General features: G+C 45.0%; 1 protein-coding gene across 1 annotated transcript in view; it reads left to right on the forward strand.

Annotated features, from left to right (window-relative positions):
* SPATA6 (spermatogenesis associated 6) overlaps positions 1–3,612 on the forward strand; it is a 53,892-nt gene extending 50,280 nt beyond the window's left edge. The window contains exon 10 of the mRNA XM_075286254.1: positions 1,474–3,612. Within this exon, the coding sequence (XP_075142355.1) occupies positions 1,474–1,669 (196 nt within the window). The 3' untranslated portion in view covers positions 1,670–3,612. The remainder of the gene's footprint in view (positions 1–1,473) is intronic.
* Positions 3,613–17,322: the final 13,710 nt, after the last annotated feature.

The following is a 17,322-nucleotide window of genomic DNA, read 5'->3' on the forward strand; positions in this document are numbered from 1 at the left end:
GAAGAACCTGCCCAGATTATCTGCCTGCAGGACCAACTTCCAGGGATACTTGGAAGAAGTCCCCAGCAGACATTTTTGGCTTCTGAGGAAGCGGAACTTGGGTTTCATGTCACCTGAATAATACAATTACAGGGAACGTCTCGTGTGGAATTGTAGTTTCATGGCTTAGAGATGGAGAGGAGACATTTTTAGTTCTTTTTAATGTTGTAAATATTTAATCTGTATCTTTAAAGGGAACCTGTTTGGGACTGTCACCTATAGGTCCTTATGGATCAGTGGCTTAGTGTCCCAATGAACGAAGTCCGTGGCCACAATGGGAAAAAAAAAAATAGTTTTTTTAAGTTTCTACTTGCCCAGAGATGAGTTTGATCAGACTCTTCGGACTCCTTTCTGGAGCTCCTGGTACTGCACTGAAGCTGGGGAAGTGCACATTGTCTTCACTGCGCATGCACCTGAGGTCGGGCGTATGCGCACAGAAGTCGAGGTTTACTGGGGGACTACGAGGGGCCCGGTAAGTATAAGTAAGCAGCCACAGACAGAGTTAATATAGGGATATTTAGAACGTCAAGGGTAAGTTCAGACAGAGTTTTTTGGTCAGGATTTTGAGGCCGTATCCAACTCAAAATCCTGACCAAAAAGAGGGCTCCCGTTGAAATCAATGGGAGACGCTCAGGTGCTCATTCTTCAGGCCGTTTCGCCTCGCAATTGCAAATATAGAGGGGTTGCCAATGGCGCACACTACCACTCCGTCCAGGTCAATAGGGTCCTTCACACTCCAGATGTAACCACTCATTGCTCCGGTCCTCCAACAGAACAGAACAACGGACAGCTGACGCTGAACCTAGTGCAAGCAGCGCCCTAAAGATAAGTTTGCAAACAGGAATGTTGTGCTGATTTCGCCTCGCGATTCGGCCTGAAGACACTCGCACCTCCCGACTAGGCCTAATCCGGAGCGGAGTGCGCGACTGGATGCCGGTGCAGTGCACTGGATTTCAGTTGGGGCTACCCAATTTTTGGACCGGTCCAAAAACCCTTGTCTCAACTTACCCTAAGTTACTGGTCCATAAGGACCTATAGAACATTTAGTCCCGGATAACCGCACCCCTTTTTAAGTCATAAAGTCCAAATAAAACCTGAACTTTTTGGCATAGCGTTTTCTGCTGTGGAAACTCCACAGAACTTCTGTGCTACGTGAACATGCTCCAGACCCCATTTCTAGTGATCAGTTGGGTTGCCAATGGTGGGACCACCAGAGATGAGACAATTATCACCTCTCATTTTAGATGTGCCCAGAAGTTTTCTGTATCCTCCATCCTGGCCGGTTATTTGGTCCTGATATAACTGCAGTGATTAGAAGGTGACATGGTTATATAGGTAGACTTCATTTTAGGAGGACCTCGAAATCTTCTGTATTTGTGTGGCCACACTTTCACGGACCGATGCGAATAACTCTTCCCCCCTTTTCATCCACAGCCTCTCGTTTCCGCAGAATAAATCCGTACACTTGGACAACGGGGAGTTCTGGTGCAATAGAGCGGCCGCCTACAAAGGAAAGAGTCACAGGGTCATATTCGAGGAGAGCATGGAGAAGATCTACAAGAACATGTACAGAAATGCTGTAGACCCGAATGCATATAGGAAATCACATCGCTCCAAAGAGCTTATATGAATTAAAGGCAACTTGTGCGGCGTGTAAGGGGAGCGGTGGGTGACACAGGAGCTTCTATCTTTGGATCCATATGGCATATGGCACCCCCAATGGGCTGCACTAGGCCTAGCAGGTTGTATTGCATTTTGCTCTATGCATGCACGGGTTACTCCATAGAACTGATCTACGCACCCATGAATGTACAGTAAATTATTTCTAGCCTCCATTTCCATGTACTGTATCAGATCCGTGTTGTAATTACAAGATATGTATTTCTTAAGGGAAATTCACCTTAATATGAGCGCTGTCATGTCCTGGGGAGGTGTCAGAAGACGCCATCAGTGGAGGTCCCTTCTGATTTTTCGGATACTCTGTAAAGCTCCATCAATGGGAATCTGTCACAAGGCTCATAGTGCCGCAGCATTGAAATCAATAGTGTGACAGCGTGAGCATCTCCAGACAACAGAAGTATTAAGGTGGATTTCCCCTTTTAATAGAAATTCATTGCACCAGAGCTGGTTATTAGGACTCTTCGTATGTCTCGAGATCTAAGATATCACATCCGATGATCTTAATGTGAGGGTTTACTTGTAATTCCTGTAGAGAGGTCTGATTTTTGGTGAATGTAAAGGGTTTGCCAATGGCGCACACTACCACTCCGTCCAGGTGCAGGTCAATAGGGTCCTTCACACTCCAGATGTAACCACTCATTGCTAAGGTCCTCCAACAGAACAGAACAACGGACAGCTGACGCTGAACCCAGTGCAAGCAGCGCCCTAAAGATAAGTTTGCAAACAGGAATGTTGTGCTGATTTCGAGACAGATTCCACCTTAAAATCCGTTCCAGATTCTGTCCTGAATCTGCCTCACCTATTTTCAATGGGATACAGAGACCGAAGCAGGATGGCGAAAAAAAATAAGCATCCTGCTCCGTCTTGCCATGTATTCAGCCAAGACACCTGCTGATCAGCCTCACATGAGTGGCGTTAAAGCCATGGGGGAAGCCAAGGGCCGGGAAGCGGAGACGATTTTGAGTCGGAAGTCCAGCACCTAATATGATAAAACCATTAACCCTTACATTCCAGATATACAATATTTTTGCTGAGTTTACATTTAAATTGGAAATAGTTACAATGACAACGTGGAATCGCTCTTCACCTCACTGAGGATGAAAGTCATGGACAAGTTATGAGGTTTGCCAAAATTTCATCCATGTCTTAAAGGGTTACAATTGATGAAGCAAAAACATATCTTCCGAAAACAGCGACACACGTGTCCACAGGTTATGTGCGGTATTACAGTGCAGATCCATTTAGTTCAGTGGAGCTAAGCTGCAATACCAGACGTAACCCATAGACAGGTGGGGCGCTGTTTCAGCAGCTATGTTTTTCTGATCCTCTACAACTTCTTTAACTGTTTATACATCCTTAAATTTAGGTATATTGCCAATGATTGGTTTCTAGAAACCTTTGAAGGGGTTTTCTGGGCCCTGGGCAATTTTGATACCAATATTTGATGGGGCCCTGCACCGATGCGCTGTTCTGGTGGCCTCAGTGCGTCAGAATCTATAAAGGTGCCGAAAAATAGGGCACAGGTCAGCAGTGTGGAAATTGACGGGGAACTGGAAAACCCCTTTAAGTAAAGGGGAGTGTTACCACTATTTTAGTTTTCCGCCCCTATGTTGTTGGGTCCACCCGACCAACGGAGAGACCACTCTAGTGTGAACCAAGCTGCACGATCATTGATTGCTATGGACAACAAAGACCTTTTTTTTTTGGATCGTTTTCATAAATCGTCCCGTTTGTACCTATTAATGTAAATAAAGCTTGTTGTGTAGATTTCCGTTAAAATCGGAACATAAATATCAAAGCAGAAGAAAAGCCGGTTGTCAATATCACCGATACGACAATGGAAGGAAACTGAAAGTCCACGTGTTGTTCGGAGCAGTCTACATTGCACAGATATATACAGTATACACCTCTATAGTATTAGTCGTGGTACGCTTTGTATTTTTATACTGTGTTTTAATAAACCTTTATAAATAAAATAAGGTCAAGAAATTCCAATCATTTACTGAGCATTTTAAGAAAAATCACTCTCTAATGGGGTTGAGCGATCGGAAAAGATCGAATCCCGATCGGCGATTGAGCAAATTTCTTGATCGGGATTGGCTGGAAAATGATCAGAAATCAGATTTTAAAATCAATCCCGAAATCTCAGGATCGGCTCAGCCCTACTCTCTAAGCATCGGTGTGGTCTTGGAGAGGTGGTGATCCCATCCACACATTGCAGAAAAAAATTAGCAGCAGGAAAAGCTTTGAAGAGGACCTTTCACAACCTGCAAATCAAAGCTGTTTGTGTTCTTGAATAGCCCCCACTTCACTGATTCTAGTGCAGTTTAAATTTTTTCTGTAGCCCCCACCATTCCCGAGCAATGAGTGCAATTCTATAGACACTCTACTCCTCAGGGGCGGTCCTGGACTGGAGTAGATAGGCACCGCCCACCCGACAACAGACTACATAATTGTACTGAAACTAACTGCAATGATTGCTCGGGAACAGTCAGGCCTAGAGGAAAAATTCCAACTGTGCCGGAATCAGTGGAGCAGTGGCTATTTAAGGATGCAAAAGGTTGGAGTTGATCAGGGGTGATGAAATATCCCCTTTAAAAAAAAAGGAACTTAAACTAAAAACTAAACTTAAAATAAACACAAGGAAATAAGACGATGACATCTGCTTTGCCGCGTGGTTCTTATTAAATATAATAAGCAAAATGAATGGACACAAAAATATTGATGCCTGGGAGAGTCTTGTAAACGTATCACGCGGTTTCTTCTAAAATCCTGGCAGCGGAGGAGTGCGGTAACAAATCTGCATTAACCAGTACACGCAGCGAGTTACCATTCTGCGCTCATAGCCAGGTTTAGACAAATTCTTTCAGCCGAGAACTGCTGGGATAATTATAGTTTCAGGGAGCAGAAATCAGCGCAGTAATAAGCCGTAATTGTTTGTTGCATCTTACGTTCCACCAACAAAACTGAAAATTCTAATGCAAATGTCTGGGTTACTTAGGGATAACATCGAGATTTGTTTCTTCCCATCCAGATGGTAAATTCGAAGAGAACAGAGTGAAACGGTTTCCTTCTCATCGTTTTATTTAGATTTTTATAGATAAAAAATAATAATAATGATCAAAGCTATTTATTCTCTAGCACAATAGACTCTCCAGCTGTTGTGGTACTACAACCCCCAGCATGCCCTGGTAGCCTGCGGCCTTAGATGTCCATGGGACTGCTTACAACGTGTAAGGAGCTGTGTGGTCGCTATTGTGGTATTGTTGTTTGCAAAGCAGTTCCAGACACGGCCACTAGGTGACCCCTGCAGATTTGGAAAGGGAGGGGTATAATTGCCTTAGGCCACGGCCCCACGTGGTGTAAACTCTGTGGCAAAAACGGCGGCGTGTCACATTTCCTGCAAGGTGGATAGGTTTCTTGCGAATCCCTTCCACACATTGCAGAAAAATATGCAGAACGGAAATGCTGCGATTTCCAAAAAATGTTGCGTTTTTGGAAATCAGAGCATGTTAATGCCAGCAGTTTTCCCTGTAGGTATAATGAAAGCAGAAAGTACTGCGGGAAAAACTGTGAAGCGTTTCCGCCGTGTTTTTTTTTTCTGCAGTGCTTTATTTTTGCTGGGGCCTTAAAGGGATTTTCCAGGACTATGATATTGATGACCAATTGTTAAGCTAGACCAGGGGTAGGGAACGTACGGCTCTCCAGCTGTTGCAAAACTACAACTCCCAGCATGCATACTGGCTCTGCTGTTCTTGGAACTCCCATGGAAGTGAATGGAGCATGTTGGGAGTTGTAGTTTCACAGCAGCTGGAGAGCCAAAGGTTCCCTACCCCTGAGCTAGATGAATGGGACTGAGATGCAATACCAAGTACAGCCACTATACAATGTATGGTGCTATGCTTGGTAAGCCGTAAAAAAAATCAGCTGATCTGTGACAGTTTTGGGTATCGAACCCCAGTTCTTTAAGGGGTTTTTACCGCTATAGGTAGTTATGAGTGTCTGATCGGATTACTTGGACAACAATCATTAGGACAGGGGTCCAAACTTACCCGTAAGTGCCCCATGTGAATGGAGCGGCGGTGATCACTGGCAGTGCCATAGAAGTGAATGGTCATATAGGGCAGACTAATATATATATATATATATATATATATATATATATATATATATGTTGTCCCCTGTATATGTGATCTAGTAATTCCCAGTAACTTTGCAGGACAGTACAATGTAAGTTACTCGGTCCTGTATATATATATATATATATATATATATATATATATATATATATATATATATATTTATTACCTGTACTACCTATAAGTATGCGACAGATATTCGTCTTATTTCTCCTCACGGATAAACATTTACCCCTCCTCGTGGACCGCACTCACTAACCAGCGCCATACATTAAAATAAAAGGCTTGCAAGCAATATCGCTGACGGCTTCTCGTCGCCCTAAAATGTAATTCAGACAGAAATTGCTGCGGCCATCTTATTTGTAGTAAATCACACGCAGATTGTTTCATTGGGCAGCTGTGAAGTGAATGTTGTAAATTAAAGCTTTGGCCTCGGCCCTGGCAGACGGAGGGCCATCAGTCTGATGCTTCTAACGGCGAGCCCTGATATTGTGCATCGGGGTTTACTGCTCGTTCCTGACATTAGATGTTGGGACTCTCACACTGAATATGAAGCCGTGTCTGCCTGTGTGTAGTTATAACTTCATGTCGCACCAGCTCAAGACCTAAACCCACTCCATCAATAGTGGGTGTCAGCTGCATATTACTGCTGACACTGCTTCAACACCCGGGATCGGCCATAACTTCAGTCCTGGCCATTTAACCCTTAAGATGCTGCAATAATAGCAACTGCATCACCTAAATGGTTAGAGAAAGGGAGATGGTCCCCTCTGTCCCCCCATCAGCCCCCTATTGATTGAGTGGTGGTGATGGGTTGCTATATAGCAGCGGGCCTCCAGTCTGCATACCTCCTTGGTTCAGGGCAGTCCTTGATTCTGCTACGGTCTAAGGATGGACAAACCTCTGAAGATTTGTTCCGTACAGTATTCGTCCGTGTATAAGTCCGAGCTTGTATACATAAAAACGAAGGTGAAATTATTACTCTGACCCTGAATATTCCATATTGTTCTGTTTTTTTATAAAACAGAACACATTGGGATTTGTCTTGGACAAACTTCAATGGCCGCTACGACATGATTTGCAGTAAATTATTATACTCTGGGTGTGGGGTGGAGGGCAGGGAGGGTGTAAAAAATAACAAACATTTATATTCCCCTCCCCCTTTTTCCGGCCTCCTATCGGCATCCAGATATCTGCGTCTTCCTCCTCCAGGTGCCTGACGTCTGTCATGTCATGCATTAAGGGTCACGGGTGAGGCCTGTGATTAGGCCTCATTGGTGACATGGGCACACCGAGCGTCCCGATGTCACAGAAGTGTGCCCTGAGGAGGAAGACGCAGATTGCCAGACGTGCTGGTCTTACACGACCGTAGTTTTACACCGCAAATGGTCCACAATCGCGGGTTTAAAATTGCGAACCATTTACAGTCCCATAGTTTTCTATGAGGCCTCTTACACCACCGTAGTTTTGGTCCGTGGTATGGTGCGCCGCAACCGTGGCCCGGACAGTATACCGCATGTCTGTAATGGCCGTGTTTTTACGGCACGGACTGTCCCCTAGAAGTCTATGGGCACGTGCAGTTATGTGGATATACACTGAACATACATCAGTGTATATCCGCAATTGCGGATGTCAACATGTGTGTTTTTTTGTGTGTCTTGTTGTTTGCGGATCCGCATAATACTGATACACACGGTTGCGGATGCACTTTGCGGTTGGGCATGGACGTCTGCGGAATGAGTTTTTAGAGTGAAATTTGTGTTGCGGATCCGCAAAAACCACTACAGTCGTGTAAGACCAAGGAGTCCGGTAAGGGAATGTGAGTATAATTTTTTTTCATGGAGACTCCACAATATAAAGATTTACTGTTGCAGTGGCCATTTTAGTTTAAATGAATCCCAAATTCTTCGATTTCATTAGAAGCAGAACAATTTGGAATATTCAAGTCGAATCCGATGCATTATGAACCGATTCGCGCCACAATAGTGCTGTCCCGCAGTGTCACATGATGGGAGGAATATCCTTGTTTTCACCTCCATGTTTCACCATTCAACCACTGTCTTGGCTCCGGGGACATTATAGTGTGGGGGTCAGATTAAGGGAGACATGATAGTGTAAGGACGACATTGAGGGGGACATTATAGCGTGGGATCCAACATAAGGGAGACATAATGTAGGAAACTTATTGAAGAAGGAGGCATTACAGTGTGGGGTGCACATCCAGGTGGACATTATAGTGTAGCAACCACATTGAGGAAGACAGCGTGGGGTCCACATTGAGGTGGACATTATAGTGTAGGAACCACATTGAGGGAGATATTACAGTGTGGGGTCCATGTTGAAGTGGACATTATAGTGTAGGAACCACATTGAGGAAGACTGTGGGGTCCACATTGAGGGGGACATTATAGTTTAGGAACCACATTGAGGGGGACATTATAGTGTAGGAACCACACTGAGGAAGACAGTGTAGGGTCCACATTGAGGTGGACATTATAGTGTAGTAACCACATTGAGGGGGGCATTATAGTGTGGGGTCCAAATTAAGGGAGACATAATGTAGGAAACTTATTGAAGAAGGAAACATTATAGTGTGGAGTCCACATTGAGGTGGACATTATAGTGTAGCAACCACGTTGAGGGAGACATTACAGTGTGGGGTCCACGTTGAGGTGGACATTATAGTGAAGGAACCACATTAAGGAAGACAGCGTGGGGTCCACATTGAGTGGAACATTATAGTGTAGTAACCACATTAAGGGGGACATTATAGTGTAGGAACCACATTAAGGGGGACATTATAGTGTAGGAACCACATTAAGGGGGACATTATAGTGTAGGAACCACATTGAAGAAGACAGCGTGGGGTCCACTCTACTATGTCAGAGCCGCTAACAGGGCATTGTACTATGTGGGGAACATTGAGACATGGTTGGGAATGGGCTGGGGTCAAAGTGGACAGAGATAGGGGTTACAATACCCAAATTCTCCATGTGCTGCAGATTTCAGTCGTCCTTCTTAGTACACCTAATATGTGCTGAATCCATAATAACGTGACCTATAAATTGATGGCAATGTTGACCCCATATAGTGAATAATGTAAAAAAAAACAACTTCCACCTTTTTAGAACACACTTCCCCTTTAAGTTGGCAGAGCCATGAACACGTCTTGCATGAATATCTAATCATTCTACATTATAAATTCCCGGTTCCTCTGCTGGTTCCTCCTGGACAGCGTTATATTATGTCACCGCCGACACACATTAATATTTCAGGGATGCTTCGTGTATATTCAAAGGGCAGCTGGTCTGTAAAACGCGCTCATGTTTCGGCAAAGCGTTATTTATGGCGATATCAAGACTTCTATATTTCTTCCTGTTGAGCCACTTTTTAGCGGTGTCAGGCGGCGACGGAGACATTGGACTTTTTATTCCTCGTTTTGTCAGGGAATGTGATTTGTTTTCGAGATATGAAAATAACCCGGCCGGCCAGTTTAATACCGGTAACCTTTACAACGCGGAAAACTTTCCGCCCACAGGGAGAGCGACAAATTATAATTGTAATCTCTCTTAAGGTTGGGCGTCCGGCGAGGCGGCGCGTTCAGGTTAATGGAAAAGTGACACTCGGGTTCCCGTCCTCTGCTATATTCTGACGCAAAACCTCGAACGTTGAAGCGTTGTCTGTACTGAGGCTTAAATGTTATAGTAGAGCAAAAGTTACCAGTGTCAGATTGTGAAAATTTTAGCAAACTTTTGGATTTTTTTTTAGGGTTAAAATGTTAAAAAACGACATAAATTTGGTATCACCGTAATCGTACTGACCCATAGAATACAGTTTGCACATCATTTTGGCTGCACAGTGTACGGCGTCAACGTAAATCCAGTTAGAAGTCGCGTAAACGCAGTTTTTCTCCAATTCCACCCCATTCTGCCTTTTTTTTTTTTCCAGTTTCCCATTACATCCTATGGAATATTACATTGTACCATTATGCATACCTCCCTGTGTCAGCTCCTTCCTTCAGCCGCATGTGTCAACGAGAGAGGCGCGCAGAGAGCGGCGAGGGAGCGGAGGAGAAGGTAAGTTTAATGTAGAGGTGGAACGTGAATCTGGGGGCAGATGAAGGAGAAGACGGCATGACACTGGGGGCAGATGAAGGAGGGGACGGCATGACACTGGGGGCAGATGAAGGAGGGGACGGCATGACACTGGGGGCAGATGAAGGAGGGGACGGCATGACACTGGGGCAGATGAAGGAGGGGACGGCATGACACTGGGGGCAGATGAAGGAGGGGACGGCATGACACTGGGGGCAGAGATGGAGAGGACATGAATCTGGGGGCAGAGATGGGGGACATGAATCTGGGGGCAGAGATGGAGGGACATGAATCTGGGGGCAAAGATGAAGGGGACATGAATCTGGGGGCAGAGATGGGGGGACATGAGGCAGAGATGGGCGGACATGAATCTGGGGGCAGAGATGGGGGACATGAATCTGGGGGCAGAGATGGAGGGGGGACATGAAGGGTGTATATGAAACTGGGGGAGAGATAGAGGGGGGACATATAATTTACGGGTGGCTGTAGGAGGATTATACTGTGTGCGGGCACATGAAAAATTAACGAGTGGGCGGAGTCAACACAAAAGTGGGCGGGGCTAAATTTGCCGCAGCGCTACGTGCGCCGCACATTTTGTCCCTCTTTCGGTTCTTCAAAAGTTGGGAGGTATGCATTATGGTCTGAAAAATAGGATGCTCATATGGCTCTGTGAATGGAAAACTTAAGAGGTTGTGGATTTTGGAAGGCAGGGAGTAAAAATTGAATGGGAAGGGGTTAAAGCACGAGTGCTTATTACTATCTCATGCATTGGTTCATAGAGTGCGGCCCTATCTATGATGTCTATATGGTCCTATACAGTACACAGGGATTGTTACGATTCCATCAGCTCCTTATTATTCAATATTCGCTCATCCTTCCCCCCCGGGCTTCACTGCTTCGGCTGTTTAGTGTGGGGGCGGATATTTAGGCACCATTTTCGTGGCTTTGCTTTGACCTGCCAATTTAGATTGCACTTGACATGTATGGTACGGCCCATTGTAAGTGAGAAGTGGTTTGTTGCTCATCTGATGCTACAGCTAGACCACTGCGTGGGCCGAGAGTGTCAAGTCTTCTCTGAAGGACCCTTAAAGTAAGTGCACAGGACACCGACACGAGAAGCAAGTAGCAACATATTCTGTAAGTGGACGTATTGCAAGGACTAGATGCTTTAAGTAATGGCTTTAATGAGGGTATGAGTGGGGGATAACAGCGTGGACCCCCACTATAGGAGGAACAGGAGGAACAACCTCTGCTCCAGATCATCCCTGCACACTGTATAGGGAATAGTGGGAGATTTATTAAGCAAAATGCACCAGATTTGCCACAAATTGTGCAAAAACAAGTGGAGTACAGATATCCATCCTTAACTTTCTGCAAATTTGGCCACATTCACACCTACATGGATAAATATCCATCTGACGAATATAGGTGGAGGAAAAAGTCCTGCACGGACTTATAATGATGAACTAAAATGGTGTCCTCTGCAGGTTTCAGTTTTATGATGACGGACTAAAATGGCGTCCGTTGGACTGGGCATTACTCCTATTTTAGCAATCCGCCTCTCCCCTGAGGGACTTAAACAACGGAGAGGTGACACTAAATCTAATTCCCCCCATAGAAATTCGACGCATTTTGGGGGACAGGTTTGCAAAAGTATGGACAGGCTGCAATTCACATCACGACCACTGGATGGCGACCTATAGACACATCCAATATAAACAACTCATGAATGAGTATCACGAAATCACGTTTTTTTTCCAAAGCTGGCCATCTTGTGCTAGTTATCTCCAGATAGATCGAGCGAAGAAGAAATGTAAGGACGGGCACATCTCTACATGGCATGGGCCTAATTATTTTTATGCATTTTATATACTTTTTGCTCCTTATTTTCTTAAAATGCACCAGATGTATGGACATGCATGATATTTTATGTGCACCTGATATTGCAATACCAGACTCAGCCTGTGGACTAGGGTGGCGCTGTGTCTGGAACGTCGCAGGTACCTTTTCCAAACGTCATAACTCCTCTATGGCTGGATTTACATATATTTGTGGCGTTTTTGCACATTATTTTGCAGACACATAATAAAATACAGTCTATATAATATCTGTGCGCTGTGCTCACTGGCAGAGCATGAAAATCCAGAAAGTTTTTGTTGCAGCGCCCTCTACTGGCTGACAAGGTTCCCTCTATATAGTTCGATAGCTCAATGATATAGCCAAATATAATAAAAATAAACAGCGTCACATAAACTACGGCCATAGATTCCCATCTGTTTGTATTAATAACCGCATAAAATCCCAATATTTAACAGCCACGGACACATTTAGTATTTGGCGCCCCATTGACCTTCATGAAATTGCCACAAAAGCTAATAATATTAATTATTGGAAAATTTATCTTATAATATTAAATCCTGAAAAAAAAAAAAAAATCATTTAACCATTAAAATTGATTGCGAAACGAAAAAAAAATTTCAATACCTAATTTCAGATCACGGGCGCTCAGCACCTAATGATTAAATCCCATTTTTCTGATTGCCTGGACTCCGCACATCCTGCGCATTATAATTCAAGTGTTTCTCTTCCAGTTTCTAGATTTCATTCCGATAAATAGTTTGTTTTTATTCTTTTCTAACTTTCCTGAAGTTAAAAGACAAAACTCCCATTTTACAATCTGATTCTGCCACCTAGTGGTCAGTGGGAATATGACAGTTACAGAATTTTGACCAGAGTCTGGTCACAGTGATATGTGTTGTTGGTATTGTCAGGGGCGTAACTGTCTGGGTAGCGACTGACACAGGACCCGGTACATTAGGGGGCCTGGTGACAGCCGCTACCGCAGGTTTTGTTGGTTTTTTTTTCAATAACTTCAGCAAGTAACGGACCCTATTTACTTACCGATCCTGGTTCCTGCTCATGGCTGCCGGCGCCTCCTCTTCTGAAGAGGCTGCTGTGAGCAGGTAAGTAAGACCACGGGCCCCACAAACACTATTATTATACTCGGGTGTCTTTTCAGACTCCGAGTATAATGATCAGAGGTCCAGGGGAGGAAAGGGAACATAAAAAAAAACTGTGTTACTTACCTCTCCTGGCTCAAGACAGGCTTCAGGCCTACTTGTGTGACGTTCCTGATGTGACATGGATCAGGGGTTGCGTCCTTATGTGTCACGAAGCAAGCCCCGGCTCAAGTGACATCCTGTACGTCATTGAAAATGGCCGACATCAGCAGGGACTGCACCGGAGTCAGGGAGAGGTAAGTAACAGTGTTTTTTTATGTTGGTATCCTCCCTCGGTCTCCGATTATGATACTCTGGGGTCTGAAAAGACTTCAAAGTATAATAATTGTTCATGAGTGTCCACAGTGGGGCATAATACTGTGTGCAGGGGCCACTATGGGGCATAATACTGCGTGCAGGGGCCACTATGGGACATAATACTGCGTGCAGGGGCCACTATGGGACATAATACTGTGTGCAGGGGCCACTAAGGGGGATAATACTGTGTGCAGGGGCCACTATGGGACATAATACTGTGTGCAGGGGCCACTAAGGGACATAATACTGTGTGCAGGGGCCACTATGGGACATAATACTGTGTGCAGGGACCACTATGGGACATAATACTGTGTGCAGGGGCCACTATGGGACATAATACTGTGTGCAGGGACCACTATGGGACATAATACTGTGTGCAGGGGGCACTATGGGGGATAATACTGTGTGCAGGGGCCACTATGGGACATAATACTGTGTGCAGGGGCCACTATGGGGGATAATACTGTGTGCAGGGGCCACTATGGGACATAATACTGTGTGCAGGGGCCACTAAGGGACATAATACTGTGTGCAGGGGCCACTATGGGACATAATACTGTGTGCGGGGGCCACTATGGGGAATAATACTGTGTGCGGGGGCCACTATGGGGAATAATACTGTGTGCAGGGGCCACTATGGGAGATAATACTGTGTGCAGGAGCCACTATGGGGTATAATACTGTGTGCAGGGGCCACTATGGGGTATAATACTGTGTGCAGGGGCCACTATGGGGGATAATACTGTGTGCAGGGGCCACTATGGGGGATAATACTGTGTGCAGGGGCCACTATGGGAGATAATACTGTGTGCAGGAGCCACTATGGGGCATAATATTGTGTGCAGAGGCCACTATGGGGCATAATAGTGTGTGCAGGGGCCACTATGGGGGATAATACTGTGTGCAGGGGCCACTATGGGGAATAATACTGTGTGCAGGGGCCACTATGGGCCATAATAGTGTGTGCAGAGACCACTATGGGACATAATACTGTGTTCAGGGGCCACTATGGGACATAATACTGTGTGCAGGGGCCACAATACTGTGTGCAGGGACCACTACTGGGACAGTTGAGGTCTCTTGGATATTCTCATTACAGAATATTAAAGGAGATGTATGAAAATAATATAAATATAAATAAATAATGCTAAACTTATAATAGGATTATATAAACCTTTAGTATGAATGCGCCGGAGGGATCTGTCACTACTTTTTTTTGTACCGGGGCCATTGGGACACCAAACTTCCGGTCCATATGACCCTATGTCTGGTTTAGTGCCCTGAGTCACCATGACAGGTTCCCTTTCAGCAGCGTTCATGTAGTAGTTGGTGTTGTTGGACTATTCGGCGCCGTTACATGAGCTGCGTATCAGTATGGACCGTGCGCCTATTCGGCCATTTTCCAGCAGACTGTCCCCAGCCTCTTATGTGGAGATGTTTTCAGGAGCCATTAATTATTTCCTCTGCCGGAGTGTCTGAACATCTCGTCCTGTCTCCACATCTTGCACCGCGCAGCAATGTTCTAGCGTCTTGTATGGCTCCATCTATCACGGTGAATGACGGACGGAGCGAAGACTGTTTGGGTTGTTGTCATTTGTGAAATAGATTTACATGAAGTGAAAGATTAGATAACGCAACGTACGAAACTAAGCCATATTAATCCGAAAATGTTCTAATAAATGGAAGGCGAGAGGTGTGAAGATTGTGCTCCGTCTTTGGGCCCCGGCTGTAGTTGTGGATTAAGACTAAGTTGTAATTTAAAGGGATATTCCTACATCTCATGAAGTCCTGGCATATTTCTCCATTATGATATCACTTTATGATCGATGGGGTCTGACCTGTAATACAGTAACATGGCCACAGTGTTCTCTGCACAGCGGGAGCCCTAACTGTGTGGCTGTGCAGGGAATGCTACAGTGATCTCTACAGAACAGGAAGTACAACCTAGTATAAGTATACAATGTTTAAAGGGATTCTACCATGAAAATCGAATTTTTCATCCCAAACACGTAGGAATAGCCTTAAGAAAGGCTATTCCTCTACTACCTTTAGATGTCTTCTCCATGCCACCGTAGAAATCCCGGGTTTTGTCGGTATGCAAATGAGTTATCTCGCAGCACTGGGGGTGGTTCTCAGCACTCTCACAGCACTGGGAGAAAACTCTCCACCACCGCCAAGTTTGAAGCCAACCCCCAAAAGAAGATGTGAAGAAGACCCATCCCTGAAGAAGATGGAGGCAGCGCTGGAGATCTCACGCCCCCAGTGCTGTTTGTGGATTAAGGCCCGCCCCCAGTGCTGTGAGAGAACTCATTTGCATACAGACGAAAAGCGGGATTTCTCCCGAGCAGCGGCGCAGAGAAGACATCTAAAGGTAGGAGACCAATAGCCTTTCTTAAGGCTATTCCTACGTGTGATCAAGAAAAAAATGTGACTTTTCATGATAGAATCCCTTTAATGAGAAGTGATCTTCACAGAACAGGAAGTTTGGCCTAATGTCAGTATAAAATGTTTAAAACCACGAGATACTGTATAAGGATTTTATAATATAGATAATGACATGGAAAATTGTAATACTGTATTATATAAAAATGTATACACATTAACAGACTATTGATTTCAATGGACATTGTGTAATGCTTCACTTATCCTGCGGAGGCGCTGCAGAAAAACATAACGCTTGCTGCCAGATCTTCCTACAGGTTACAGCTGATCATCGAGGGTCTCCACATCAGGATACCCTGTGATCTGCTTATGGGACCCTCCTAATGGACAGAGAAAGTAACCCCTTTGAGGTATGCAGCCGTATTCTTACGGTTTAGCTAAACACCATCTGTATTTCACAGGCAAAACTTGCACAAAATTCTGCAACCTCTTGAAGACATCTTGAAGGTCGAATAAAACCTTATGCAGATTGTGCTGAGACTCAGAGACTGGACGTAAAATGCTATTGTCCCTTTACTGCCAGAGGGGTCACCGATGCAATCAGCCCCGAACCCCCGAACACCTACTAACACAGCCATACACACAATGCAATTACCTGCTCATACCCACAATGCTTTGCAGCCCATCGCTAGAGAAATGTTGTATACGTTGGTAATTTTCAAGGTTATCGTCACTTTACTGGATGGATATTTCGTGTCGGCTCGGGGACAAGACTGCGCACGAGATATGGAATAGTTATCTCTCGTGGTGTGAATTAGACTATGGAACGTGTGATGGATATGAGCGGCGATCAAAGTTTCATAGTGTTGATATGCTACGTCATAAACAGGTTACATAAAGGGTCTAATAAATACAACCGCAAACTACGTGCCAACTACAGATAACTGATGGAGAGGGAAGAGGAGGAATGTTGATGGGTCAACCATAATACGTATAAAAGGGAGTCTGCAGTCCAATGGCCCCTGCCCATTGGAAATAAAGGGGAAACTTAAAGGGCTTGTCCGGGGAGTTAAGATCAACTCACTCAATCCAGCCTGGATTTGACTCCTGAGTCATTTGATTGGAACCAGTGCTCTGGGTTGCCTCGCCCAATCCCTCCTCTCCTGTGACATCAGGGAAGGGTTGGAGCAACCAGAGGGTCAGTGAGGTGAGGGTGACCTGTGGGCCCCATTGGCTTCTGGGTCCAGTTGCAGTTGTGACCTCTGTGACTCAAATAGTTACACCAGTGTTGCTTTCCTCCCATATGCCCCACCCTGACATACCCTCTGGTAAAAGTAGCCTTCTTATTGCCCCCATGCTCATTATGATGCCCTCATGGTGCCTTCGCATAGTTTGATCCCCCCTTAGCTCCTTTACACGTAATGTCTTCTTAGTGCCCCATGTACACCTATTATGATGTCCCCACGGTGCCCTCACATAATGTGACCCTCCATATAATGAAATGCCTTCTTATTGCCGCCACACTCATTGTGTTACCCCCATGGTGCCCCACATAATAGGATTCTCATTTAGTACCTTCCCACATCATATAGTTCCCCCACACTCATTGTGATGCCCTTTATGGTGCCCCCACATAGAATGACCCTCCCTTAGTACCTTTCCACATAATAT

This window comes from Leptodactylus fuscus, chromosome 9 (assembly GCF_031893055.1).
Source record: "Leptodactylus fuscus isolate aLepFus1 chromosome 9, aLepFus1.hap2, whole genome shotgun sequence".
NCBI classification, from domain to species: Eukaryota; Metazoa; Chordata; class Amphibia; order Anura; family Leptodactylidae; genus Leptodactylus; species Leptodactylus fuscus.